Source organism: Pyrus communis, chromosome 7, assembly GCF_041283825.1.
Source record: "Pyrus communis isolate YQ-2024b chromosome 7, ASM4128382v1, whole genome shotgun sequence".
Taxonomy (NCBI): domain Eukaryota; kingdom Viridiplantae; phylum Streptophyta; class Magnoliopsida; order Rosales; family Rosaceae; genus Pyrus; species Pyrus communis.
Window position 1 is genome coordinate 21456627 of NC_142571.1, and position 25237 is coordinate 21481863.

At 40.6% G+C, this 25237-nt stretch overlaps 4 protein-coding genes and 1 non-coding gene across 5 annotated transcripts; 2 read left to right on the plus strand and 3 right to left on the minus strand.

The window, feature by feature from the left end:
- Window positions 1-6202: 6202 nt before the first annotated feature.
- TRNAC-GCA (transfer RNA cysteine (anticodon GCA)) lies at window positions 6203-6274 on the minus strand. Its single transcript has one exon. It is a non-coding gene; the product is annotated as a tRNA-Cys (tRNA).
- A 2240-nt stretch (window positions 6275-8514) lies between these two features.
- On the plus strand, window positions 8515-11331 carry LOC137734813 (pyruvate dehydrogenase E1 component subunit alpha-3, chloroplastic). Its single transcript, XM_068474096.2, has 3 exons — window positions 8515-9171; window positions 9613-10393; window positions 10856-11331. Exons 1-3 carry the CDS (start codon window positions 8932-8934, stop codon window positions 11131-11133), a joined length of 1299 nt encoding a protein of 432 aa, XP_068330197.2. The 5' UTR covers window positions 8515-8931; the 3' UTR covers window positions 11134-11331.
- A 1707-nt stretch (window positions 11332-13038) lies between these two features.
- On the minus strand, window positions 13039-16472 carry LOC137733848 (conserved oligomeric Golgi complex subunit 4). Its single transcript, XM_068473041.2, has 2 exons — window positions 14775-16472; window positions 13039-13834 (listed from the first exon to the last, which is right to left on the minus strand). Exons 1-2 carry the CDS (start codon window positions 16470-16472, stop codon window positions 13205-13207), a joined length of 2328 nt encoding a protein of 775 aa, XP_068329142.2. The 3' UTR covers window positions 13039-13204.
- Window positions 16473-17696: 1224 nt separating this feature from the next.
- LOC137733849 (RNA-binding (RRM/RBD/RNP motifs) family protein) lies at window positions 17697-19132 on the plus strand. Its single transcript, XM_068473042.2, has 3 exons — window positions 17697-18167; window positions 18351-18656; window positions 18747-19132. Exons 1-3 carry the CDS (start codon window positions 17697-17699, stop codon window positions 18813-18815), a joined length of 846 nt encoding a protein of 281 aa, XP_068329143.2. The 3' UTR covers window positions 18816-19132.
- A 2772-nt stretch (window positions 19133-21904) lies between these two features.
- Window positions 21905-23297, minus strand: LOC137734371 (uncharacterized). The gene is given in 4 exon segments (XM_068473647.2): window positions 21905-22182; window positions 22185-22398; window positions 22400-22795; window positions 22797-23297. Coding segments are annotated over 4 exon segments (1389 nt in total).
- Between the last annotated feature and the right edge of the window lie 1940 nt (window positions 23298-25237).

The following is a 25237-nucleotide window of genomic DNA, read 5'->3' on the forward strand; positions in this document are numbered from 1 at the left end:
CTTGGCAGTGCCCTTTTCATAAGAAGCAATATGTGGTGGGGGGAATCCATAAACAACTTCAAAGGGAGAGAACTTGGATGAACTGTGAACTAAAGAATTATAACTCCATTCAACCCATGGGAGCCAATAGAGCCACTTTTTGGGTTGGCAACTTGTGAAGCACCTAAGATAGGTTTCCAAGCCCCGGTTAACCACCTCAGTCTATCCATCACTCTGAGGATGGTATCCCAAACTCATACACAACTTAGACCCACTCAGTTTGAAAAATTCTTTCCAAAATGTATTGAGGAATACAGTGTCTCTATCACTCACTATAGTTGCGGGCATGCCATGCAACTTGAACACATGTTCTACAAGCTCCTGAGATACCATAATTGCGGTGTAAGGGTGTCCAAGAGCAATGAAGTGAGCATATTTTGATAACCTATCCACAACCACCAGAATAACAGACTTGCCTTTGCAGTTGGGTAAGCCACTAATAAAATCCATACTAATGTCCCTCCACACATGTTCAGGTATTGGTAGTGGCTGGAGTAAACCTGGTGGTGACAAGGTCTCATACTTAATCTGTTGGCACACCCTGCATTCAGCTACCCAAGAATTAATGTCTTTTTTCATTCCCACCCAATAAAAACTTCTTTTCAATCTGTGGTAGGTTTTTTGAACACCTTCATGGCTGGCCATAAGAGTGCAATGATGCTCTTCAAAAATCTTGTGTCTCCAAGTTGAATCAGGACCAATCACAATCCTATTTTTATATTTTAAGAACCCATTATCAATGTGGAACTTTGATAAATTGGTAGTGACAGTGTTGCCATGGGTGGCAACCCTCAGTTCTTCCTTCTTTTGCTTTACCCACTCATCTTTTTCCAATTGTCTTCTCAAATCATCCAACCACCCAAAGTAAGGGTATGTGATAGTGACACATTCCACTAACTCTTCACTGTGGGTTGTAGGCAATGTAGGGGCACTAGGTACCCTTGATAAAGCATCTGCCACCACATTTTCCACACCTTGTTTATATTGGATCTCATAATCATATCCCAATAGCTTTGAAACCTACTTTTGTTGAAATGGAGTAGTAGCTCTTTGATTTAAAAAATATTTCAGACTATTGTGATCTGTTTTGATGATGAAATGTTGCCCTTGGAAGTAATTTTGCCATTTCTTGATGGCATGCACCACAACTATGAGTTCTCTTTCATAAGTGGATAGAGCCTGGTTCTTGGGGCCTAAAGCTTTGCTGGAGAAAGCAATGGGTTTTCCTTGTTGCTGTAAGACTGCTCCTATCCCATTTGCAGAAGCATCACATTCTATAACAAATGGAATCGAGAAATCAGGAAGAGCTAACACCTTGGGAGATGTCATGACCTTTTTTAATTCTTGAAAAGCTGACTCTGCTGCCTCAGACTATATGAACCCATCTTTTTTAGTGAGTTGGTACAGAGGCTGACAAATCTTGCCATAGTTTTGTACAAACTTTCTGTAATAACCTGTCAACCCCAAAAAACCCCTCAGCTCCTTCACATTCCTAGGGACTGGCCAATTCAAAATGGCTTAGATCTTAGTGGGATTAGCTACCACTCCATCACTTGAAACTATGTGACCCAAATATTCAATTTGTGGCTAACCAAAAAAGCATTTAGACTTCTTGACATATAATTGGTGCTGCAACAACAACTCCAAAGTCTGGTGCAGATGAGATAGGTGCTCCTCCCATGTTTTACTATAGACTAATATGTCATCAAAGAATACCAATATAAATTTCCTGAGATAGGGTTTAAAAAAGTCATTCATCAAGCTTTGAAAACTTGCTGGGGCATTGGTAAGGTCAAATGGCATCACCAAAAATTCATAGTGTCCCTTATGGGTCCTGAAGGCAGTTTTCTCCACATCCTTTGCATGCATTCTAATCTGATGATAACCCGATCTTAAATCCAGTTTGGAGAAGTACCTAGCCCTAAATAGCTCATCCAACAGGTCATCTATGAGTGGGATAGGATATTTATCTTTGATGGTGATGCCATTCAACTCCCTGTAATCCATACATAATCTCCAAGTGCATTCCTTCTTCTTAACCAGTAAAACGGGAAAGGAAAAGGGACTACGGCTAGGTCTGATAAAACCCGAGTGTAGCAATTCCTGGATTGCTTTTTCGATTTCAGCTTTTTGTAGAGGTCCATAATGATAAGGCCAGATATTGGGGGGTTTTGCTCTTGGAAGCAATGGAATCCTATGGTCGTGGGCCCGTGAGGGAGGTAATGTGGAAGGAATGGTAAAAACCACTCAAATTTGTTCAAAATCGTGTGCAGTTCATTGTATTGGGAAGGAGTGAGCTCAAATGTGTCACTTGTTTCAACCTTCAAAGAATATAATAATAATCCCAAGTTTGAAGTGGAGCACCTTTTACTGATGTGATGCACCGAAATATCTTGTATGGGAAACTGTGAAGGTGCATAATGAGTCAATTTAAATTGCTGGGATCCCATTTGAAACTCCATAGTCAGATTTTGGAAATCCCACAAGACTGGACTTACTGTGGCTAGCCACTGGACCCCTAGGACAACATCACAACCCCCAAGAGGTAAAACAAACAAATCATTATAGCAATTATATTGTCCCACTGTCAACTGCATTTGACTACAGCAACCTTGACTTTTCACTCTACCCCCATCAGCAATCATCACCTCGAAGGGGCTTGTTGGATGATGTACACCCTAATTGCTTAACTAATCTAGAGTCGATGAAATTATGGGTGCTTCCAGAATCTAACAGTATTTTAACAGTATAATTCTTAACTAACCTTTCCACCTTCATAATTTGAACCAAAGGTTTGGCACTAGTGCCATAAAAAGCACACTCACTCAATGCCATGCTATGTAACTCCACAGGAAGATCAGTTGGTTCATCATCACCATACTTATCATCAGAAACGATATCCAACATAAGAAGCTGCTTATGAGCACATTTGTGTCCCTTATCCCACTTCTCATCACAAAACCAACACTCAGCCCTTTCTTTTTTGCGCTGAACCTCCGCAGGTGTTAATTTCTTATAAGGCAAAGCAGGGACACGGTGCCTTCCCGGGATGGAAGTAGGGAGAAGGTTTGGTTTGGCTAGAGGAAACTGTTTATGGGGCACTGTTTTAAGATCCATGAATTTAGCATCAATTTGCACCGCGAGAGCAATAGCCTCATGCACCGAATTAGGTTTCAGCAACTTAACATCATACTTCAATTCATGTTTTAATCCACCAATAAAACAACTCTTCAACAGAACCGGGCCGACATCAGTAGTTCGATTAGCGAGGCGCTTAAATTCGAGTATGTAATCTTTGAGAGTACCTGTTTGTTTGAGCTTGAACAAGGATTCGGTGTAATCCTCGAATTCACAAGGTCCAAATTCCTGGCACAATGCGGTGGTAAACTCGGTCCAAGTTGGTGTGGAATGGATGCAATCACACCATTTGAACCATTGCAGTGGCTCATTCTCAAAGTGAAAAGAGGCGGTTAGGACCTTCTGATGATCGGGGGTATGGTAATAAGCAAAGTACTGCTCAGCCTTGTAGATCTAAGCGAAGGGATCGTCACCGTCGGTGAATCGGGGAAAATCCAAACGGTGTGGCCATTGAGGGCGCGGAGTGAAATCGCCACCGTCGAAAGAGTCTTGACGCGGGAAATGTGGAGTCTCTAAATATTGGAATTCGACATCGGTAGGAGAAGGATGCGGCTGTTCAGGACTCGGAAGAGGTGGAACAGTAGAAGATCCAACGCCGCCTGAAACACCAGGGTCACGATGGAGATGTTCCAAGAGAAGGCCGAATTTTGTCTCTAAGGAAGTGAATCTGGAGTCCGAAGCTGCCTGGAGTTGCTGAGGAAGAGCTTCCAAAACAGTTTCCACGGTGGAGAGGCGAGCTTCCAGTGTAGACATGCGAGAATTGTTGGTGTGGCGGGGCATACAAGAGGGAGGCCAAGGATCGAGAGGATGATACCAATAATAGCACCAAAGACTCAGCAACCCTTTCTCAACCTGCAAGTTACCAGATAGCAATGAAGGAAGAAAAGGGAAGAGACAGAGACAGAGAGAGAAATGTTTTGTAATTTTGTATTGAATGTTCCAAAATATCTATTCTGCTCAACCCCACCAAATTGATTACATATATGATTCCACTAACACCAAATGCCAGCTGGCCATACGACTACCATAACTTGATTACTACTTATTACAGTACTATTAAGCTACTAATTGCAAACAGATAACCACAATCGTAACAGTAGGGTTCTGAAGAGAGGGGGAAGTTGGGTTTGCTAGGCCTAGCCTAGTTGGGGAATGGGGATTGAACAATTTGGGGTTCCCCTTTCCCTTGTTTTTAGCTCTGTATAAGCAGCAAAATCTAAGAGTTCAAATACTTCAAAAAAGCAGGCCAATGCTTCGAACAATAATCTTTCCGGATATTTCTCCAATGAATTTGGGTTGCTAATATCAAATTCTGGACAAAAATTAACAAGGAGGCCTGGAAAAGCAGCAAATTACAGCAAAAATATAAACTTGAAACCAAAATGTCCTTGATAACATAGTAGAATTGAATGCATCCATTAACCTGCGAATCTAAAATTAACCCAACTCAAAAACACTGGAAAAATCAAAGGATGCCACGATCAAATTAAATTCTAAATTGGGGAAAATTTTCTTGATAAACCCTAAAAATGAAAACTATTGAAGGCAGAATTCAGACAAAATTAAAGCTAACCCACGATTTTCATCATAAATCAAACAAAATTGAGAGAAAGATAAACAGCTCAATCAGCTAACGACGAAGAATCAATGAAGTGGAGAGAGAGGGAGAGAAGCAAAACCTCGCCTGGTTTAATGACATAGTGACTGAAAGAGGACCCACATATGCCTTTGCGGGTAGACTCGGCAGTTTCTGACACGACACGATACGAAAATGACAAAAACAATAGATTTTGGATCAACACGATAATTAATTGGGTCATTATCGGGTGACCCGTTAAGAATATACACGCTGGTAACACGTAGGTAACCCGTTTCGATCTGTTAAGAAAAAAATTATTTTGATAATTTTAAAGTTTAATTACTAAAATATTTATTATAAAACACAATAACCATATTATGTATATAATATATTCTATATTAAATATATAATTTTGTATTATTATTCTATATAAGTTTAAAAAAAAAAATTGCATTATTTATTTTTATTATGAGAGTTCCTTATTATCATTACTATGATAAATTTTACTTAACATGTTGTTGTCCAAAATTAAAATAAACTAGTATAGTATTTGTATAGGCAAGAACTAAGAAGACATGCATACAAGTATGAAAAATGTGAAAGAATATGTAAACACTCATGATTCATCATTATTTCTCTACAAGTAGAATGGTTACACTTGTATTATCGTTTAGATTTTTAAAATCCTCTAAACCCTCATGAATAATGTTTTTTTATTTGAGAGAAAAATTAATAAAATTAATAATAATTATTTGTAGAAGTGTAAAAAATGTAAAATTTTTTTACAATCACTCATAGTGACAAGCTTTACAACTTTCATGAAGGGTCAGCTTCGAAATCTAACACTATAATCCATAATCCATAAACCTTAAATTTATATTTAACCATCGATTGTTATTTACACTTTATTATTCTTACTGAATTTCATTTTTTGAAAACATGATCATCTGGCAGATGTAAGAAGATGAACGGTTCAGATTTTTGATATCACGTTTTGATATTTATGGTTAACTGAAATATGAGTCGATGTCATATAGTTTGTAGAAACTTTATAAACATCAAGCAATATTTTCACTAACCGTAAAACTTTGAATATAATATCAACGATTCAAACCGTTCATCTTCCTGCATCCTCTAATAGATCATGCTTTCAAAAAAAAAAAATTTGAAAAAACAAAATTTGATGAGAACAATGAAGCATAAATGTAAACAACACAATCAACGGTTAAATTTTGATAAGATCATGCATCTAAACCGTTCATTTTCCTTAACGGGTAACGGGTCAGGTCATATTACATGTTAATATTATTAGCTCGATTTTGGGTTGGGTGATTTTACCTGTTTATTTTAACGGATATTACACGACACGACCTGTTAAAATATCGGGTATGACACGATCGGGATTTTAAGGGCCCAGCTTTATATTGACGTGAAAAAAGAGGGAAAAGGGCCCAACCGGGTTCGAACCGGTGACCTCTTGATCTGCAGTCAAATGCTCTACCACTGAGCTATGGACCCATTGTTGTTTGTTTGCTCACAGTTTTAATATAACTATAAAATGTGAATATTTGAAATTAGAAAATGGATTTTGCTTTTGTAGCTCTATCCAAAGACACGTTGGAAGTCATCCTTCACCACATGGTCATAATATTTGGATGACGACATACTTTATTCTTTTTTAATTGTTTTGGTTTCAACGCAACTAATAAACTCGGAAACAATTTGACAACACAAAAAAAATGTAGTCTTATTAAAGAAAATAATTAAATAATTGCTTGTATAGTGGTATTCTTATTCACTTATACAATGAGTTTAACTCATATGACATATTACAGCAGTGATTGAAAGCGATTGTGCTTATCTGCCTTGGTGCACCCTTGATTTTCGTCGCTTCTCTTCTCCCTAACTACTAATTGTTTTGTGAAAAATATACTAGCATATGTTACACACTTTGATTGTGGAAATATTTTTATTTTTATTTTTGTTTTAAAATGGGAAGGAGAAAGGGAGAAAAAAAAAACATCAAATTGGAGAGAGAAGTTGTAACATCCCACATCACCCAGGGGAGTGGATCCTGTAAGCCTTATATGTATATTCTCATCTCTACCTAGCACGAGGCCTTTTGGGAGCTCATTGGCTTTAGGTTCCATCGAAACTTCGAAGTTAAGCAAGTTCGTGCGAGAGCAATCCCATGATGGGTGATCCATTGAGAAGTTCTTGTGTGAGTTCCCAGAAACAAAACCGTGAAGGTGTGGTCGGGGCCCAAAGCGAACAATATCGTGCTACGGAGGAGTCAAGCCTGGGATGTGGTGGGGCCGGGGTCGGGATGTGACAGAAGTTTTCCTTTTTATTTTTTATGTTTTAGATTAAAGGATGCTAGGATACCTTTGGGTGAGACTTAAAAAAAAACCATAAAATTTAGTTTATGTAAATTTATTTTACTGTCCATAATTTTATTCCGTAATAGAAAATTAGATTGTCATTTTACTCTCTTTTAGTTGACAAGAAAGAATTCTTTTAATATGTAATTTGAATATAAGCAGATTGATACTATTTTATTTATAAAAAAAAATATGCAAAGTAATAAATATTAAATATTAAAATTTAGTCACATAAAAAAGTAGTCAAAAGAAAATTCTATTCTATTTTTAATAATATATCACACAAATTGGCATTCCACCTAGCATGTAATGCATGCATAATAGTTGGTCTTTTAGGTACCGTTTGATACGTGGAACGGGACGGAACAGAGTGGGACAAGGCGTTCCGTCCCACGTTTGGTGTGCCTAAAACGGGTGGAACGAGCTGTTCCACGGGATGAGTTTTGGGTGAATTTTCGTTCCACCTCACCCCCTGGAACGACTCGTTCCACCTCACCCCCTGGAACGACTCGTTCCACATCCGTGGAACACAAAATTATAACCTCTCCGTCTCCTTCTTCTTCCTCCTTGTTTCCATCCGAAGGCATCTTTGCTCCCGCTTCGTTTCGTTCCGTCCTGTCCCGTCCCGTCCCGTTCCGTCCCGTTCCGTCCCGTCTGCATACCAAACGATACCTAAAGTTCTTGGAATAATAAACATTGACCTCTTTTGATACGCACGGATAGATTGATTTATAAATGTTCATTATATTTAAGATATATTAAAGATAATGTGAATGACTTTTTATTTGGAGAAAATTACACAGGAATTAAATAGAAAGGAAACGTTTTTCATTTTGAGCTCCCTTAGACTGAATAAGTTTCTTGGATGAGTAATTATCATTGATCTTCATGTTGTACAAACATATACTTGAGAAAATGTAGACGTGTAAATATTTTATCCTTTTTGTCTTACATAATTTTAATCATACTACGAGCATGGCTTGACAAAACTCAAAAAGGCTCAAGCATTGCTTGGGGGTCTTCTTGAGGAGTCAAGCATTGCTCAAGGGGCATCTAAAATAGTATAGCATTGCTCAAGAGGGAGCCTCTATAGAGAAAATGATTAATCTCCAACCTTCCCTTTAACATACACAAAGAAACTCTGTGTACATTCGATAAGTTGTCATCACACCCATGACAAGTTGCGGTAGAGCACAATCTAGTATCGAAATCACTTCAAATACATATCATTCACATCCTACAAATTGAATTTGAAACCTTCTAACTTATATCTTAATTGATTAAGAACATTTATCTTTGTATCAAAAATTGTAGATTCGATTTCTCCTCCCCTATTATTTATATGATAATAAATAAACAAACATGAAACATTTTTCCATTATATTAAAATTGAGTGTCGCTAAAGCAAATCGAAGAGTAGTTAACGAGAGAGAACTCCGACTGTCACAAGAAAATACAGTCGGACACTTGGTGGACAAAAAGTCCCATCGGAGATTACGAGGCAACACGTAAAAATTATGAAAGCTGCAAAAACCAAAGCAAGTAAATTGAAGAACACCGACTAGAAGTAGTAATAGTTGGTTAAGTTGTTGGTTGGCTTCCCGACTTCTTCATATCCGGCGGTTATTTCCAAGCCTCCTCCCTTTGTTTCCTCCGCCCCTTCTTCTCCTCTTATACTTTCTCTCCCTCAATCCCCCATTCCATCTCCCCCCCTTCCTTTCTCTTTCTTTCTCTCCTCACCTCAAATTTTCTCACTTGCCGAACAGACGGAGGCAGTGGAAACAGGAAGCAGCCATGTCCGTCTCCTCCGCCACCAATTTGGCCCAGCCCCTCCAGCTCAACAATGCCGCCGCCACTCCCAGATCCAATGACATGCCCTCCCTCCTGCTCCCCCCCAAGGCATCCTCTTTTCTCGGATCTACCCGCAAGTTCCGACCCACTTCCCTCTCTCATTCCAGTGCTCACCGCCGATCCGCCGTCGTTGCCGTCTCCGAAGCTGTTAAGAAGAAGAAGGTCCAGGCTTCCTCCAATCTGGTAATGCTTTTGTTCTGGATTTCATTGCTTGATTGGGTTTTCTGGGTTTGCTTTGTTTTTCTCATGCATGGTAATCCAATTGAAGGATTAGAGAATTGGATTTTCAATTATATCGATCTTGGATTTTTTAGTGCTGGGTAGCTGAGCTTTACGATCAAATTTACTCAAATCAATCGTAATTTAAGTTGTTTGATCCAAAAATTGAAAACCCAGAACAGATCAATCCAAAGCTTATCGCTTTCAGTTTTGTTTCTGGATGGATTGAATCCAATTTGATTTGTCTAGTATGTTTCAAGTTCATGCAACTTCATCGTATCGATGCAATTAAGTTTATAGAGATGTAGAAGAACACATCTGAGCTTTGTTTTTCGAAAATTTTCATTTTCTTACGAGATGATTCCCGTCTAAGACTATATGGTTTTTGAATTTTTGTGCATTTAGCTAATAACAAAAGAGGAGGGATTGGAGCTGTATGAAGACATGGTATTGGGTCGCTCTTTCGAGGACATGTGTGCTCAGATGTATTACAGAGGCAAAATGTTCGGGTTCGTTCACCTTTACAATGGCCAAGAAGCCGTGTCAACTGGGTTTATCAAGCTTACAAAGAAGGAGGATTCTGTGGTGAGCACATACCGTGATCACGTGCACTCGTTGAGTAAGGGTGTCCCTGCTCGCGAGGTGATGAGTGAGCTCTTTGGAAAGGCTACTGGTTGTTGCCGAGGCCAAGGTGGTTCTATGCACATGTTTTCGAAAGAGTACAATGTGCTCGGTGGGTTCGCATTTATTGGTGAAGGTATACCAGTGGCAACAGGTGCAGCATTCTCTTCTAAGTACAGGAGGGAAGTGATGAAACAGGCAGACTGTGATCACGTGACTTTGGCATTTTTTGGAGATGGAACTGCTAATAACGGCCAGTTCTTCGAGTGTTTGAACATGGCAGCATTGTGGAAATTGCCGATTATTTTCGTTGTGGAGAACAATTTGTGGGCCATTGGAATGTCGCATTTGAGGGCTACTTCTGATCCCGAAATTTGGAAGAAGGGGCCTGCGTTTGGTATGCCAGGTGTTCATGTGGATGGTATGGATGTGTTGAAGGTGAGGGAGGTGGCAAAGGAGGCGATTGGAAGGGCCAGGAGAGGAGAAGGGCCAACTTTGGTTGAATGTGAAACATACAGGTTCAGAGGACACTCATTGGCAGATCCCGATGAGCTTCGTGACCCTGGTGAGTGTTTGAATTATGTCCTTCCTCTTTTAGATGCCTACTTGTATTCAACATGTTGGTTTGGTCTACACATTTTAGGAGCTAAAATATGTCCATGCTTAATTCACCTACTCCTTTTGGTTCCATTGCTCCCATTATATTATTGGGATTTAACTTTGATTATAAAATCCTGATTCGTATATGTTTTGTTCGATCATGGACTTGAACCGCTATATGCACTAGGAAGTGGATGGTTTCTCCTGCGATTAGTATTTTGCCCTTTCATATCTAATATCCTGACATAGTTTACTTGTTGGATTATGGACTTACACCACTAGTATGAACTAGATGGTTCTGTGTCTGTCATTGTTGAGGCATATATGGAGTTTCGTATTTCTTAGCATATCTAACGAGCTTATAAAATTAGTTATTGACGGAGTTTATAGCTGTGTATTAACCGCTATGTTATGTTCCATTTGGCAGCTGAGAAGGCACACTACGCTGCCAGAGACCCCATCACTGCCCTCAAGAAATACATACTTGAGAACAATTTGGCGACTGAACAAGACTTGAAGGCCATCCATAAGAAGATCGATGAGTTGGTTGAGGATGCCGTTGAGTTTGCAGATGAGAGCCCCCTTCCACCTCGCAGCCAGCTGCTTGAGAATGTGTTTGCCGATCCCAAGGGTTTTGGAATCGGGCCTGATGGCAGTTACAGATGCGAGGATCCTAAATTCACTCAGGGCACTGCTCATGTCTAATCTCCGCCGGTAGGAGCCTCAAGCAATCGACTTATACAATCAACTATTACGAAGATTGTATCAGCTTTATGTCCCGCTAAATCTTTTCAATTTTGGTTATCTTTTTTAAAATTTCATTGTTTTTGGATTAGCAAGCAAAACCCTCTAGTAATGTTGGTTCGCTGTTTCCAACTTTATTACATCTACACATTTACAAAATTTTGCATTCGTTGGATCCGACTTGTTTCGTGTCTTAACTCGACCCATTCCGCGTTTTAGCGACTTAACTGGAGCTCATGCATTGTTTACGCTCCCAAAATACAGAGCCTAGAATACTAGAAATCGAAACATATGGTACTCGACGGTTCCTTTTTTCTTATTTTTTTGGTACAAAGAGGACAAAGCCCAGCAAGCAAAACAAAAAAGGCAGGCAACAACAGCCTTAGGAAGGCCCGGATCTTTTTCCTTGGGATTCGGATGATCCCGTAATCGTGTCCGTTCATCGTGCATCGTGCGGTCAGAAATCATTTTAAATTTTAAATTTAAAATTAAATATAAATAATACCTAATGAAAACTGACTGCACGATGTACGATATACGATGAACGAATACGATTACGAAATCCCCTGGTTCCCTAGGAAAAGGATTTGGCGATGATCATTTTCTCTTAGGAAGGGCCGTGACAGTGGTAGGAGGAGAAGCAAAAATATGAAGACCAAGAGATAACCTATGATCCAAGTCAGCCATGTGATCACTTGAGACATTATTTTCTCTATAGATATAGTGATTTTGCATCTCCAATTTCCTTTGATAGCTTCTTTGCAATCAATAATGAGATTGTAGAGCGGATGCGAAACCAAAATAGGTTGTTGGATCAAAATAACAACGGTACAAGAATCATATCCCTACAACCCTCATCCCAAGCAATAGAAAGACCCATGAAAACACTCCAAAGCTCAGCTTCCATGATGATTCCTCTGCCCAAATTGTTTCCAGCCTACATTATGGCGGATTGGACAACAAGGGTCCTCTTCTAGCTCTCTACACGTTAGTGAGGACTTTCCATGACCAATAGTGTAGAGGAAAGTCACCAATTTGGGTGGGAGCTTAAGATTCCAAATGAAATTCCATTTCCAGGGAATGATATCATCATCACCAAAGAGAGAGAGAGAGATATGCAAACTGAAAATTTGTTCCACAATATTTGAAGGCAAGAGTACAACAAATCTATATTCCAACCAGAATCAATAAGGAAGTCTTCAACAGTCCAATCAAGCACGTCATCTGAAAAGGGGATGGTAGCAAACTCTTCAAGCACACCACACTCAAACCATTTGTCTTTCCAAGATTAATATGGCTTCCAGATCCGACTCTCCATCACTATAGAAACTGGGAGGCGAGTAGATTGCATTGAGTAGATCGAAATGGCTGAGGCGACTAAATGGAGATAAACAAGCCTACCTGCCATAGAGAAGAGAGATTTTTCAGTGCGACAGGAACATGAAGTGGTACATCACGTGTCACTATACAAATGATGTGATATGTATGTTAAAAAATTATTAACTTAAAAAAATAAAATGTCTCACCACTTATATAAAAACACGTGATGTACCATCTGTGTTTCGATCACAATGAAAAAATTCTCCATAGAGAGAGGGTACTGCGCTTCCAACCAGAAAGCCAACGTTGAACTTTCTCAACAATGTTGCCAAACGTCTCTTTGTTGACTCCAGAATGCAAAAATGGGATACCCAAGTTAACGGAGTTGTTTTCTTAATCAACAAGTATCGTTCTTGAGATTTGAATTCAAGAACTCTTTTTAGGACAAATGCCAGAGAAGCAAAAATCAGGAACTCCGACTGATGTCAAAGAAGCGAAGATGCGTACTCATTATTTATTTTATTTTTATATACATAGCAATTCTAGTATGGAAAAATCTAAAAATTCATAATCCAAGTATTCTTCTACACTGTATGAGTTTGAAGGGTAAATTAGTACAAAAACTGGTAATAATATGAACGAAGAATAATATTTATGAAGAAGAAAACAAAAGAATGTGAATGTGAAGGATAAGTGTCGAGTCGGATGGGGATTACAACTTCAGAGCGGAAATTGCTTCTGGTTTAAAATCAACTCTCAGGCCCAGGACTCGCCTGACCTCGGCTGGGGTCAGTCTCCAGGTCATAGGTCCCGAGTTCTCGCCCCAGAAATCAAGAATCTCCGAGACCTTTTCCAAGTTCAGGATTGTCGCCATTTGTGTGAGACGCGCAAATTTGTCTCTGACGGTCCTTTGAGTCATACTAGAGAAGTGGCTTACCAATGCCCTGGCATCTCTGTCGAGCTGAAGGCCTCCAAGTTGGCTGAATCGCTTCTGCATCATAATCACTTCAAGCCTCTTCACAATGAAGTCGATGACAAAATGCACAAATGAGTCGTAGTTGTTGGCAGTCATTAGCGGCTGGAGCCATGCTACATTCGTCTCAACAGCATGAAGAAGTCTTTGAACCCATGGGTCGTTAACCTCATTATCTGCGTATTCAGCCTCTGATAGCTCATAGCTGATCGTTGCCACATTATCTAGCACTGGACGGATACGGGGTGTCACAGTAGCCACAAGTTGTTCCAAGCCAGCATTCAATGCTTGCTTGAATGTGCTGCTCATATCCCCTAGCTCGGACAGGCAAGACTTCACTTTTTCTCTATCAACTGGTGCAGGAAACACCTGATAAACATGATACTTTCCGTTTAATCCACAATATTGGAATTACTTTGATACAGAAGGAAATAATATGTAGCGCAAACATTTAAATCCAACCAAACGAATGATCACATCAGATGATAACATCAAACATGAACTTAAGACAAGCGAGAAGGATATAAAAGAAGCCAAAAGACTACTCGCACGATTTTGTGAGTGTATGACAAATATCAAAACGATCTACATTTCAATACTTAGAGTTCCAGTACAGGCAAGAAGGTGGGCGAAAGCAATTAGCAAATGGAGGATTTCAGAAAGGCCAAATTGTCTTACTGAGTTACAATGCTCTCTTGACTCTTCATTTCTATGGACAAAATTTCAGTAAAAAACATGGAAAAAATTAACCATAAAACTGAAACATCCAAAGGCCTAAGGAGGTAAAGGCAACAGCTACATGAACAAACCGTACGCCATTTATAAAACAACAGCACACAAGCCCGTATTCTTTTGTCCTTGTTGACTGACTGTCCTTATCGACTTACAAGACAACAAATAAGAAATCTTAACAATGAAGACTCCGTGCAACCAAGTCTACGATAGCAGCAGTGATCAATCATGCAGAATCAGTGGGCAACCACACATCACTCTTTCACAATTAACACTGTACCATCAAACTCCATTTCCCATTTGTATTAGCAGGAAATTCTGTGAAGTGCTCGAGTATGTAGCATTCTATTATGTTCGCAAACATTATCAAGGCCATTGGAAACTCCAACTACAGGAAATTGGATACATCAAATGCAGGTTTGACTAAACCTAAGTATGCATAATTATAGTGATTTGGGGCTTCTAACCTAATACAAAGCGAAATGCAAGCCAAAGACTTGCCCAAACAATGTAGTTATTATTCATGTCACAAATCCTGATAATTAAAGCACAGAGTAAAGCAAATCATTTCAATTACCTCTAAGCATTGCTCCTCAATCTCGTGCTTTAGTTTGAGGACGTACTCGCTACTGACATCCATATTATTCAAAACCGTGGCAATCTCCGTCCCAGTTTTTTGCACCCCAACACCACCTACGAACAGCTTTGCGCCAAGATTTGGCTCTCTCATCCTCTCTTGCAAAGCCTCGTGATACTCATTGCTCAACAAGCTACTTGCACCACTCAACACAGCAATCACTGAGCTGATATTCAAAGTGGATATTGCCCTCCGCAAGCAACTCTGCAAAACATAGAACACGTCGTCCACCATTGAAGTCGTGAGACTGTCAGGCACATGCTCATCGATCCTTATAGCCTTCCTCACATTCTCCACCATAAAGAAACCTTCTAATATGACATAAAACCCGGTAATGTCCTGAACCACCTTGCTAAAACTTCCACTCCTAAAAGCCTTAGTGGCTCGTGGACCTAAATCCGGGTCAACATTCGTCAAGCCCTTGATCTTAGACACCATGAACTCAGTGTAATCCTCACCCAACTGCATCAAAGACAATATCTCCTCCAAGAACAGTTCAACCTCTCTCGGGTCGGGTCCCTCGGACCCAACACCAACGCCACCCACATTGAGCAAATTCTTGTTCTGGGCATTGATCTCGGAGCTCAACTTAGGCAATTTCCTATAGTCCATGTACTTCTTCAAGATCAAACTACCCCTGGTATCGCACTCCTCTTGAAGCTCACAAATGGCGTAAACAACTCCGTCTTCACCACAAAGCCCTCTCAGAATTTCATCGTTCTCTTCCACCGCTAAAACTATGTCCTTGAACAAATTGGTCAAACACCCAACAAAATTGACCGCCTGGGTCGGATTGTTCTGCTCCATTAGCTCCACCAAGTGCTCGAATTCGAGCCGGGATCGCATCCCAATCACCTTCCGCAAGTACCCAACGTAAACCTGCAAACCCTCCGTTTCTAACCCTAACGGAGTGTAGAGCCTGACGAATCTCAATACATTGGAATGCTCCCTCTGGTCCACCGCCGCCGAAAGCTTCTTCCTGACGAGGGATTCGAGCAGCCGCTTCGACTCCATGAGCTGCTCCCGCTGGTCGGCGCCGGAATCCCGGTACTCGGAGTCGATCTGGAGGAAGCGCTGGACGTAATTGGCGGCTGCCTCGTAGTCCTGGGCGTCGAGGGCCTGCTTGACGCCATCGATACAGTTGCCGCGCTCGACGATGGCGTCGAGGCGGAGGAGCGTGGACTTGACGCGGGACTGGGCAAGATCGAGCTCGCGGACCTTGGCACTGACGTTGTCGGCGAGGTCGCAGGTGGAGGTCACGTTAGAGAGGACGTGGTCGGAGTCGGCCTTTACGATGTCGAGAACCTGGGAGGACTTGCGGAGGGCGAGGAGCTGCTTGTCGAGGTCGGAGCGCTGGGAGAGGAGGTTGTCGAGGTCCAGATCTAGGGATCGCTGGTAGGCGATGCACTCGTGGAGGAGGCGCGTCATGGCGCCGACGTCCGTCAGGGCTCGCACGTGCGAGAGGGCCTCTTGGGTCCCGAACTTTATGGACGGTTGATCCGACTCCATTTCCTTGATCCGGTGTCTCTGGGCGACGACGTTTTGGTTGTGATCTGCGTGCTCGGGTCTCAGATGGGTCGGTTGGACTGTTGGAGAAGAAGGGAAGAGGAAGCAATAAAATGCCGAGAGGAAAAACATTAACTTTTTGTATTTAAACAACGCATCTCAGTTTACACAATTGCTATTTACACCCCCATAAAAATTTAAATTTAAACTTTTTATTTAGTTGACCACATTTATTCTAAAAACATCCTTAATTTTGGCATGATGCCTATGAATTAAGGTTTTAAAAGATGTTAGCTGCTAGTCGGCGATGGGTTGGAGCCTAGGCTAGCGCTTAGAGGGGGTAGACGGATTCGACGGATTTAAGTAAATATATTATATATCGTACAAATAAGTATCTAATTATACTTAATAAATACATGATTTCATAAGAATACATGAAAATAAAATGACATAGAGATTATAAAATATTAGAACATAATGAAAATATGAGGAACACACATATCATTGTGTTCTTCAAAATTCAACTGGTCTCTTAAAATTATTTAAAAAAACAAAATGCAAAACGAAAGTTTTATATTTTCTGTCTAAGTGAGAGTCGTTATCTATACGGGTTTGGACGGGCTAGGTGGGCCCCTAGGTGTTCTACGAGCTATTTCATAATTTTCAAACGTATAAGGATTAATTAGGACAATAGTCAGCCACTTAGCTCATAGGCGGGGCTAGACGGAGATTTTTAGAACAATGTTATGAATACTACATCATGTAAGAGCATGTTAAAAGATAACTGTGAAATGTTAATTTGATGGCTGATGTGGCAATATCAGATTTTATCTTTTTCCAACCGATATGTTTTTTTGTTATAAATAATATTTGTATAACCCATGTTAAAAAGAAATCAATGGAAATAAATTTTCAAGATTTATAATTGCTGCATTAGTGGGATCTACACAATAAAATAATTAAAAATTATTTGACATCACTTTTTCTCATATATCAAATTTGAAATATGACAACTCATATTATGTCAATCCATATATGATTGATATATTGTTTGGAGCTTACTCGTACCTTTAAATTTGATTACATAATATTTTACTTAGGATTTGACATCTCCTTTGAAGATGGTCTAACATGCACAAAGCGACAATGTCCTGCTTCTCCGAAACGTAGTTTGGGCTTTAAATAAATCTGGGCCGGGTAATCTAACAGATTGTGCAACTTTTGGATGCCCGGACTCGGAGAGCCGTGATCTCATTATCTTATCCACAGCACCAATGACACAAATATGGAGCCGGAAAAAAAAAAAAAAAAAAAAAAAAAAAATTCCAAGTTGTGGAGCTACTGATCAGCTTGGCTATGGCGGCCACTTGCTTAAACCTAACACCTACTCTATCTTCCTCTTCGATTACACCAAAACGCACCGTTTCAAATTGGGTCTCGTCGCCTTTATTGCAGCAGAAGATTAAGTACCCCAATTTGAAGGCTGGGGTTTTCACGGCGTTGGCTGTGGTGGAAGAGCGGGAGGGAGGCCTAGTCACTGATGACGGAGGAGTGACGGAGTACGAGTACGACAGTCGAAACGACGACCATTCGGATGGGGGATTGGACGACAAGCAAGAGCAGTCAAGACCCTGTGAGCTGTATGTGTGCAATATTCCGAGAAGCATTGATGTTCCGGACCTGATGGAAATGTTCAACCCTCACGGAACTGTTTTCTCCGCCGAGATTTGCCGGAGCCCGGATACTGGGCTCAGCCGCGGATGCGGCTACGTCACCATGGGATCCATGGACGCTGCGAAAACCGCCATTACTGCATTGGATCGATCTGTTAGTACAAAACTTATCCACCCTTTTAGTGCGTCACTATATTCTTAGTTTAACTGAATGTTAGTACCAAATCGGCTGAGCTCCCCCGTGAGTCCGAGTTCAAATCCCCCTATCCGTAGTTTGGATTAGTTTAAAGTAGAATATCGCTCATAATATAACTGAATGTTAAATTTGTTTTTGAAGGATGTTGGAGGGAGGGAAATGCGGGTGAGATTTTCGGTTCATATGAATCCGAAGAGGAAGAACACCGAGGCATTGAATTCATCACCGGTGAAAAACATGGTGTATGAGAGCCCTCACAAACTCTACGTCGGCAACCTTGCGCGGGCTGTCCAGCCTCATGTTTTGAGAAGCCATTTTAGCCAGTTTGGGACCGTAGCTAGCGCAAAAGTGTTGCACGACCGCAAGGCAGGGAAGAATCGCGCTTATGGGTTCCTCTCTTTCTCTTCGGCTGCAGAACGCGATGCAGCAATGTCGTTAAATGGAACGGTAAATACTTGAACTCCCACGTGAGATTTGGTCCTTCGATTTCCTGTTGCATATTTGTTCTCCTTGTGACTTAATCAATTGCACTGGCAGGAGTTCTGCGGTCGGAGAATAGTGGTTAGAGGACTTCCAGAAACGACTTACACTGCAGCGAAGACTTGATCAGTCACTCACATATATGCTTTGGTAATGGCTGCTAAGCATCATTCTTGGCAAATCTGATACGCAGCGCAAGCGGTCATCCATCCGAATGCCTGCCGGATTATAAAACTTTTACATTTGCATCGCAACAATGTGCCTAGTCTTCGTAGTTTTGTGCAATACAAACATTGGCGGACAGCGGTGAGTTGTTTCATAGATTTGTGTATCGTGTATTTAGAAAGCAAGAGAAAGTGAAGAGACTAGTTGATGATACAGTAAGAATACTTGTTAACTTTTGCATATACATGCAGAGAAATTATGTTATTTCTACCAGAAAATCAATTTCTTTGCTGCACTAGACACTGGGACCGCAATTAACGAGTAAATATCACGAAAATGAGTAGAAAACAATGCTGTACACAACAAGCTGACCTCCAGAATTTCTTGAATGTTTGTTCTTAGAATCAGAATTAAGAAAGCTTCTTGTAAAACGTAGGCGACTTCAAGGTAGGATGTCTAAAATTCAGACAAACTCAGACAACAACGGCAATGCCCAAACTATGCGAGTAGGCTGATCTTTGCCTACGATCACACTAGCTGTGAACCATAAGCACAATCCGGTTCTCCATGATCCTGGCAACTTCCCAATTGAAACAAAATTAAACCTGTAGCAACTAACTTCAGTTGCTTGGAGCAAGATGCATCCTTTGGAAGAGCACTTGTCACATTTGTGACTGGATTTCGTGAAACACAGAAAAAACTGGAGCAAGCAACTCGACCAAAATCTAACAGATCCCAGGAAGTAATAAAAACCAGGGAGCCAAGTACCAAAAAGCAGCCTAGTACATGAAAATCACTGTAATGTTTTAGACTAGTACGTGTTTTCCGTTGTAATTATTTTAGTCTAAGTTTGTCTCTTGTGCTCTCGATCACTAAAATAGCAAGCGTTTCAGAGACATCCATTCAGGTAAGTTTGTCATGCATATGCATCCATGTAGTTAGGATTAACTACAATATATTAGATCAATCAATTTGGCATGATTATTGTTACGGCGATATGTCTACAGAGAAAAGAGTATACTTGGGTTGATTTACATGATAGGTAGGATTTACTCAAAGCCCATGACTTTTTAAGTGTGAACAAAACCTTAGCATATACATCCGGATGAGTCACTTGATAATTTAGTTTTATGCGTTATTATCTCAACACCTTCAAATGTTTTTGTTTTTATTTTTATCTCATCTATTTAGAGTTTTAAGTCATTTTGAAGTCTCCTACTGCCGCTTATATACGGATGGGATTACATTAGGGTTTCGTTTTTGCTGTTGCCGCATGTTATTGATATACGGGTCTAGTTTAATAAGGAGTTGTGGATGCTGCCATTGGGTTTTCGTGAAAGTGAAAAGGATACTGCTGCTATATGAGAATAAGCTTTTTTAGTCTTGGATTGCTGCTGCACTTTCATTGTTTAAGTCATATATATATATATATATATATATGATAGTGTACAACAACTACATGCATTATATAGATCCATTACTTGCTGCATGTTTTAGAATACATATATATTCTTATATATTGCTGCATGCCCTGAAGGTATGTATTGTAGTTTGCATTTGATGCAGCACCATGCACTGAAAGCATCGTCATTCATATAACAGCAGAAAGTTTGTTTTCCATGTCGGTCAGCAGCCTAGGTTTATGGTAGAAAAATCAGTTTGTATTCACGTATTTTTTCTTTTGAAGAAAAATTTAGTTTTGTTCACTAATTTTTCATTGTGCTTTAATCGAAATCAATTATGAAAATGTGCCTTGTGATTTTCATAAGGGAACTTTAACAAAAAGCTCCCGGTACTGTTCACTTTAACGAAAAATCACATTTTTACACTAAAAAGTCAATCATGGTACTATTCATTTTACCCTTTATTTTGTCCTTATCGTTAAAACTCAAAGTTTTCAAGCCCTTTTCATTGGTTGATTTCCAAAAATTATTTCATTTCATATATTCTGCATGATCGCATTAGTATCTTGCAAAGTTCAAGGAGACATTCATTGAAGGTTGAGGAGAGATTGAGTTAGTCTCTTGCATGATCGCGTTAGTGTCATACCACTTTCACTCAAAGGCTGATGAGAGATCGTGTAACATCCCACATCATCCAAGGGAGTGGATCATGTAAGCCTTATATGTATATTCTCATCTCTACCTAGCACGAGGCATTTTGGGAGTTCACTAGCTTTGGGTTCTATCGGAACTTCAAAGTTAAGCGAGTTTGGACGAGAGCAATCCCAAGATGGGTAACCCCCTGGGAAGTTGCTCGTGAGTTCCCAGAAACAAAACCGTGAGGGCGTGGTTGGGGCCCAAAGAGGACAATATTGTGCTATGGCGGAGCCGAGTTCAGGATGTGGTGGGGGCCCGGGTCGGGATGTGACAATTTGGTATAAGAGCCAATCCCTGGTCAGAAGTGTGCCGACGAGGACGTCGGGCTCCTAAGGGGGGTGGATTGTAACATCCCACATCGCCCAGAAGAGTGGATCCTGTAAGCCTTATATATATATATATATATATATATATATTCCTATCTCTACCTAGCATGAAGCCTTTTGGGTGCTCACTGGCTTTGGGTTCCATCGGAACTCTGAAGTTAAGTGAGTTCGTGCAAGAGCAATCCTAGGATGGGTGACCTCCTAGGAAGTTCCTCGTGAGTTCCCAAAAAAAAAAAATCGTGAGTGCGTGGTTGGGGCCCAAAGTGGACAATATCATGCTATGGCGGAGTCGAGCCCGGGATGTGGCAGGGGCTCGGGTCGGGATGTGACAAATCGAGTAGCAAAGCACGGAGACAAAAGTGCCTACTAGTATACGTGTCTAGTTGGTGAGTTTTGTAAGTCCTTCTGTACTCATTTCTCTTAGTGTTTGTCCTGGCTTAGGAGCCCGAGGATTTTCCCAGTGGTGCATTTAGCCTTGTTAAATCCTACATCCTTGTTTACTTTTTATTTAACTTTTTAATTGCATATGAGTATGATAGTTTGATTTGTCATGTGAATGTGGATTTAATTTGAGAATTGAAAATTGAATTGGTTTTTAAATTGGAACCTATTCACCCCCTCTAGGTTAAACTAGTACCATCCTAGAACTTTCACCTCTCTTAGGGTTCGCTTATATCTTTTTGATCAAGTAATCCTCTAAACCAAACGCTGCCTCCATAATTCTAGTGTTTGGCCTAAGTTCCACCTTCATTACCTCTCTCAGAATTTCCTCCATTCTCACCAACTCAATCTCTTCGCATATCCTAGGAACTACCGTAATCCAAGTATTTGTACGAGGAACTTCCCTGTGGTTTAGCACCTCCTCCAAAACTCCACAAGCTTCCTCAAACCTACCCACATTAAGAACCCTTTAACCAAAGCATGAATAACTGAGAAATGCGGAGAAAACCCCTTTGATACCATTGTCTCCATGTAACTGTTAGCCTCATCAAGCATCCCATGATTTCATAACCAGCTAACCAAGGTTCGATAAGAAACCAAATTTGGTAAGCACCTATTCGACGCCATGTCCTCGAGAACCTTACAAGCATCCCTCGAGCGCCCCTCTCTACATAACCCCCAATATAACAGTGTTATAGTGCACAATATTAGGATTGCAACCCTTAACCTTCATCCTACAAGGCAGCTTATACTCCTCACGAAGTTTCTTATTCCTACACAAACTATTCAACAATGTCATGTAACTCAGCGTATCCGATACGAACCCTTTGTTCAACATGTCCTCGAAGAAATCGACCGCGATATTCACCTGCCCCTTCCTACATAAACCCTGCATCAAAATCCGATATGACTGCACATCCGGCACAAGGTCTCTCTCAAACATTTTGTTGAACAGTTGGTAGGCAATGCTGAGATCCCCGTTCAAACAAAATGCACACATCAATATATTGTATGATTTTGTATTGGTCGTTAGCCCATGACGATGAACGTCATTGAAGACGTCGAACGTTGAATACCTGCGGGAGAAAGTTCTGGTGGGAAACGAGAATCTGAATAATGCGGTTCAGGTGTTTGATGGAAGGCTTACAATCGAATTCCACCATAGTATTGAACACTCAGAGGGCTTTTTGGGATTGATTGGCTTCGTCGTAGATTTTGATCAGGTGGGAAGATAGGGCTAGGGAGACAATGTAGTTTTGGAATTCGAGGCGGATTCGGAGGAGGAGGTCGTCAACGAGGGAGAAGTACTTAGACCAGCCGAGCTTGAGGATGAGAGTGAAGTAAAAGGCATAGGAGTGGCGAAAATTGGGGTGGTAGGCGGTGTAGTCGAAGATCTCTTTGGCGAAGGGAGGGTCGGATTGAGAGGCGATGAGCTTTTGGACTCTGGAATGAGAGCCGACATCATGAATGGGTTTGGTGGAGTGGGAGTAGGAGGAAGAGGAGGACGGTGGGGTTTTTGGCAGGAGGGCGAGGGAACGAGTGGCTGTTTTTGTTGAACGCTGAAAGAGTAGATGCATTTTTGCCTCTTCAAAGTTCTTTTGTGTCTTTGTAATTCTCATACGAAGCATTTTTTATATATGTTTGGATGATTCAAGCTTTTCGATGTTGTTGATAACATGGAGAGTATTAAGGTGCATTTGATTTCTCACTTAGAGTTTGTAACATATATGACGTTTTTTTTTCTATCCAAAGTAATTTTGTTTGAGAAACTCTTTTGCCGAGACTCATTGCATCAGTGTGTGCTTGGTTAGCTAGTTGTTTATACGAGTGTTGGAAAAGCTTGAAATTTTGGGAGATAGGTATGTTTTGTTTTATTCTTCTTTTACTAAAGTCAGCATTCAGTAAACGAACAATCTCATCTTTGATGTCAAGTTGTACTTCGGTCAAGAATCAGCGTGAAGGTTGGCGTAACGGCTTACAATCTTTTTTTTTTTATATTTTAAGTACATGTTTAACCAACGACTTATTTAGGATAGACATCTCGTGATAACTCTAAGCAAAACAATCTTTGAATTCAATACAAAGCTCATCTTTTATGGGCTAAGGTAATAAAGAGCTAATAAAAAGAGGTCATGGATCATCGGCCGTGCCTACATTTATTTCTTCTAATAAGGCTTGGACTTGAGGCTGATTAAGCTTAAGTTCGGCCAACGCTGCTTTCAAATTTTCGAAAGAAAGAGTAACACCATTATCTATTTCAGTGAGGAACTCGATCAAGTTAATTCCAGAATGAGAGTCTTGAGAAATTGTGTACCAACGGGCCAACAAATGTTTCATTATAGATGAAATTGCGATCTTTCACTCATCGTCATCAGTGTGGCTATTCATTAGAGAAATCAATGAGATCAGCCAGACCAAGCTGCATTGAATCCTGTTGAATGGTTTCAACACCTACATTGATGACTTTCTGAATAAAGATTTGGTCGGTCACCTTCATTTAGACCTTGAAACGTGATGGAGCCGGCTTGATCATCGTATAAGGAGCTTGGGTCATATTGGTCTCGACTGGCTGACTGTCTGCCTGGTAAACCACAATCGACTTTCCATCCCATAAGATTAAAACTCGATATAAGGAGGATAGGATACAACCAGTCTAGTGAATCTAATCTCGATTGAGTAGAGCATTATACTCGGTTATAGAATTGACGACGAAGAACACCTTTGTTTGAGACTTATCACCAATGAGTTGCCCATTGTGATAGAGTGAGACTGGCATGATATGTATAGTAGCCTCATAACCCTTAAACACCTTAGAGACTGGCTTGAGATGTAGCAGGTTAATGGTCGAAGTGCGAGGAAAAATTTCAGATAAAGCAACCTTTAGCCTTTCTTTGATCGTCTCAACTGAATTGACAAGATTTGGTGGAAGTGGCTTGGCGCCGGAGGGGTTGGGAGGACATGGAAGAGTTGGGTTGCTGGGATGGAAGCTGATTGGAGAGGGAAGAGACATATGGGACCGGCATATGTTCATATCATTTGTGTTTTAATTTTAATTTTTATGAATGTTATAAAAAACATATGGGACCGGCATATGTTCATGTCATTTGGCTACTAGAATTTTGGACTCAGATCCTATCTGGATCAGTCCCGTGGGGATACTTTTGACGAATTGATCTCTTTCGTTGATGCATATCCAACGGTCGGATTAGTTGCATGTCTCTCTATCCCTTACCGCAGCTCTCCCTTCCCCTTGCTCTCTTCCCCCTCAAGGGCCTCAACTCCTCTCTCTTTCACTTGGATCCACCCACAACCACCCCCTGCATCTTTTCGGTCTTCTTCAGCCCAACCCACCCTAATTAAATTCCTTGTTTACATTTGTAATTCTTATTTTTGAGTCTTGCCATTTGTTCTTTGATATTTTCTTAGCTTCTTCAAATTGGGACTTTATTCAACAGGAAGAGGAATTTACAGCTGGGGACGCTGGGGTGGGAGAGAGCCGGAAAGGGTTGTTGGGTTG